Here is a 3,998-nt window from a genome sequence, read left to right as displayed (position 1 = left end):
TCCACCATGAATACGGACAGCTTGGCAACACACGCAGCACGCCGCCTCTCGTGCTAAGCGAGGGAAGCCAGCACAAAGGACCCGTGATGTGTCTGTCACACGTGTATATTGAGAGGGTGCCCAGAGCCTCCTTGTGTGCTTCAGAATCTCTGCCTACAGCATACGAGCTGTGCTACTTCAGGAAATGGTTAAACCGCTCTGTGCCTCGGTTTGCTCCCCTGTCAAATGGGGAGGTATTTTGTGGATTGATGAGTTAATACATGTAAAGCATTTAGAACAGCGCAGAGTAAATTCTGTATATGTCCTTATATAAGGACACCATTGTAACACTTGAGGATATCATTGCTGGCACTCATGTCAGATATACTCTGATTAACTGCACTAATGCCCACAGTTGGAGATGTGGGTGCAGACAAATATCTTGTTATAGAAATCCTGGCAGCATATCCTAAGTACTTACTTTGGTTAAATTCTCAGATTTATATACAAGCATAACGGTCTTAATACGCTTTACCAGACTCTGTCCAGAAAGATTTGGGTCTGCACCGCCATCAGCAAGTCAGAGAGGAGTTGTTCCCAGGCCCTTGCTAAGTTCACATGTGGTTTTTGTTTGTTTGTTTTTACGTTTTGCAGGTGGAGGAGTGACAGATTAGCTCTCATTTGAGTTAGTGTTTCTTCAGTTACTCTGAGGGCTTCCCAGGTGGTGCTAGTGGCAAAGAACCCGCCAATGCAGGAGACACAAGGGACTTGGGTTCTATCCCTGGGTCAGAAAGCTCCGCTGGAGAAGGGCATGGCAACCCACTCCAGTATTCTTGCCTGGAGGATCCCATGGACAAAGAAGCCTAGTGGGCTACAGTCCGTAGGGTCACAAAGAGTCGGATGCCACGGAAGCGACTTAGCACGCACAGTTACTATGAAGGCAAGCATTTTCTCATGTCTGTGAGCTACTTGTTTCTTTGAGTAGCTTGTTCACACATCAGCTCATTCTGTTTTACTTGGATGTTCAGCTTTTACTGATGTGTTAAGATCTCTTTGTAAATTACGGGTGTTGAACTTTCGTCCTGTGTTTTCCAAATATCTTTTCCTAATTTCTTCATCTGAATTTGCTTTTCAGTTATTGTTGCTGTTCAGTTGCTAAGTCGTGTCCAGTGCTTTGTGACCCCGTGGACTGCAGCACATTAGGCTCCCCTGTCCTTCTCCCAGAGTTTGCTCAAATTCTTGTCTATTGAATCAGTGATGGCATCTAACCATCTGATCCATCTCCTTTTCCTTTTGCCTTCAGCAATTCCAAACATCAGAGTCTTTGCCAACGAGTTGACTCTCTGCGTCAGGTGGCCAGTTATTGGAGCTTCAGCATCGGTCATCTGATGAATATTCAGGGTTGATTTCCTTTAGGACTGAGTGGTTTGATCTCCTTGCAAACCAAGGGCAAGAGTCTTCTCCAGCACCACAATTCAGAAGCATCAATTCTTTAGTGATCAGCTATGCAATATTGTTCTTTACAGCATTGGACTTTACTTTCACCACCAGACGTATCCACAGCTGAGCAGCATTTCTGCTTTGGCCCAGCCTCTTCATTCTTTCTGGAGTTTTTAGTAATTGTCCTCCGCTTTTCCCCAGTAGCGTATTGGTCGCCTTCTAGCCTTGGGGGCTCATCTTCTGGTGTCATACCTTTTTGCCTTTTCATACTGTTCTTGGGGTTCTTGTGGCAAGACTACCCAAGTGGTTTGCCATTTCCTCCTCCAGTTCAGTTTCAGTTCAGTCGCTCAGTCGTGTCCGACTCTTTGCGACCCCATGAATCGCAGCACGCCAGACCGCCCTGTCCATCACCAACTCCCAGAGTTCACCCAGACTCATGTCCATCGAGTCAGTGATGCCATCCAGCCATCTCATCCTCTGTGTTCCTATCCCCTACCGCTAGGGGGTCCCTATCCTACCCCTAGCCCTAGCCCCTACCTCCTAACCCTAACCCTATGCTCCTGACCCTGCCTGAGATTCGAACTCCTGACCTACGGACCTGCCTGCCTACCTCCCTGCCTGCCTGACTCTACCCGCTATGCTACTGCGGCTTGCTTTTTCCTCCTCTAGTGAACCACTTTTGTCAGAACCCTTCACTATGACCTGTCTGTCTGAGGTAGGCCTGCACGGCCTGGCTCATAGCTTCACTGAGTTATGCAAGCCCCTTCGCCACAACAAGGTTGTGATCCATGAAGGGGTTTTCAGTTATTAGGGAAGGACAAAAGTTTGTGTTTTTTACTTTTCATGAAATCACATCTGTCAGTCTCTCTCCTTCCTTTTTCCCCCCCTTAATTCTGCCTTTTGAGCTGCACTTGGATAACAGTTGTCCTTTTGCTTTTATTGTCTTTAGATGTGTGTTTCTTTTATCAACACCAAGGTCTTCGGCACCTCTAGATTCCACTTAATGTAGGGATTACACTTTGGCCACGTGGATGCCACTGTCCCTTGTCTGGGTGACTGTGTGACCTTCTCCAAAGCACGTATGGTCGTTGGGTCAGGTGAAGTCTCCCACCACGCCCCTGCCCCAAGGGTGGGGTCTCACGTTGTCTCCCCTCTCTTCTCTCCTAGGCATGTGTGTGCAAGTGCAGCAGCCCCTGCAGGGCACCTTCCAAGTACTTCGTGGGGACGGCACTTCTGTGGGGACTGTCATCATGTTCCACTGCCCCTCAGGCCACCAGATGGTGGGGTCTGGCCTCCTCACCTGTGCCTGGAAGGGGAACATCGCTGAGTGGTCTTCAGGGACCCCCATGTGCAAGAGTGAGGCCCATTCTGCCTGAGCTGCCCCCAACTCAGCAGTGCCCCCTGGGGGGAGTGTCACATGGGTGGCATGGGTGTCCACAGAGAAGGTTCCATGGGTGTCTGTGTAAGGTCCTGTTCCCAAGGCTGGTGGTCCCTTGGGGCTCCATGTCTGCAGTGTAGACTCAAGTTCTAGTAGTTGCTTCAGATTCTAGCGCTGCCACTGACTTAGCCTGTCATCTCCAAGAGGTGACTCATGCATCTGAGCTAGCACTTTATCTGTTAAGCAGAAAACTGCATTCATTCATGTGTTATTTCATGCACAGATACAGGAAACCTTAATAGGATATTCCACGTGCCAAGAATTCTAGGACTGGGGAATGGGATTGCCTGGCCGTAGGGCTCAATCTGGAGGAGGAGATGGTTTTCTGTATTTGCTATACAGGGTGTTGAGGAATAATAGCTAGCACAGCATTTTCCAAAGTGAGGCTACATATGTTGTGTTAATTGTGTTGTGCATTGAAAAGGGCTCTGTAGTCAATATAATTCAGAAAAGACTGGGTTAACAGGCAGCAGGACTTCTCAGAGCCTTTAAAATACTCATGTGGTGGTGGAATCTCTGAGAAGGAGAGTGTCTCTTAGGATTAGACTCCAACAAGAGATAGAAAACCCAAGATAATGAGGGTTACCAAAGTAATGGGGGATTATGAGAGGTTTTTCTTGCCTCTGGTCCTCAGCTGGGCAGTCCAAGGCTTGTATGGTGCCCCATGGTGGGGACCCAGGCCCTTCCCGTACTGTGGCTCTGTTGGGCATGACTTCAACTGCGTGATCCATGTAGTTGTTACAGGATTAGTTGCAGGGCAAGAAAGGCTCTTAGAAGTTGTCCCACACCCCTGCCCCACTGTTCACCACTGTCCAGAATGGGTCATGTGAAGGGAAGCTGTGAAATGTAGTCTTCAGTCAGGACGGTCAGTGTGCAGTTAGGGCAGAGGGACTAGGAAATGGAAAGCGTGGTCTATATCTACTACATGGGAAAATATGCAGTGTTGTTCAAATTAGGATTCGGGGCCTCAATTTCGAGAACATCCTTTAGAACCTGATAGAACTAGTACTTGGCACATAGCTGATAACATGCCAAAGGCCCTTTGACCCCAAACACTGAAAGTGAAGTCGCTCAGTCGTGTCCAACTCTTTGTGACCCCATGGACTGTAGCCTACCAGGCTCCTCTGTCCATGGGATTTTC

At 48.4% G+C, this 3,998-nt stretch overlaps 1 protein-coding gene across 1 annotated transcript in view; it reads left to right on the top strand.

Annotated features, from left to right (window-relative positions):
- The window catches only part of SUSD3 (sushi domain containing 3), a 20,325-nt gene that overhangs the window by 10,076 nt on the left and 6,251 nt on the right, over positions 1 to 3,998 (top strand). The window contains exon 3 of the mRNA XM_010836062.1: positions 2,587 to 2,780. Within this exon, the coding sequence (XP_010834364.1) occupies positions 2,587 to 2,780 (194 nt within the window). The remainder of the gene's footprint in view (positions 1 to 2,586; positions 2,781 to 3,998) is intronic.

This window comes from Bison bison, unplaced genomic scaffold, assembly GCF_000754665.1.
Source record: "Bison bison bison isolate TAMUID 2011002044 unplaced genomic scaffold, Bison_UMD1.0 scf7180017864057, whole genome shotgun sequence".
NCBI classification, from domain to species: domain Eukaryota; kingdom Metazoa; phylum Chordata; class Mammalia; order Artiodactyla; family Bovidae; genus Bison; species Bison bison.
The sequence above is the reverse complement of the archived record's forward strand: the minus strand, read 5'-3'. Positions and strand labels throughout refer to the sequence as shown.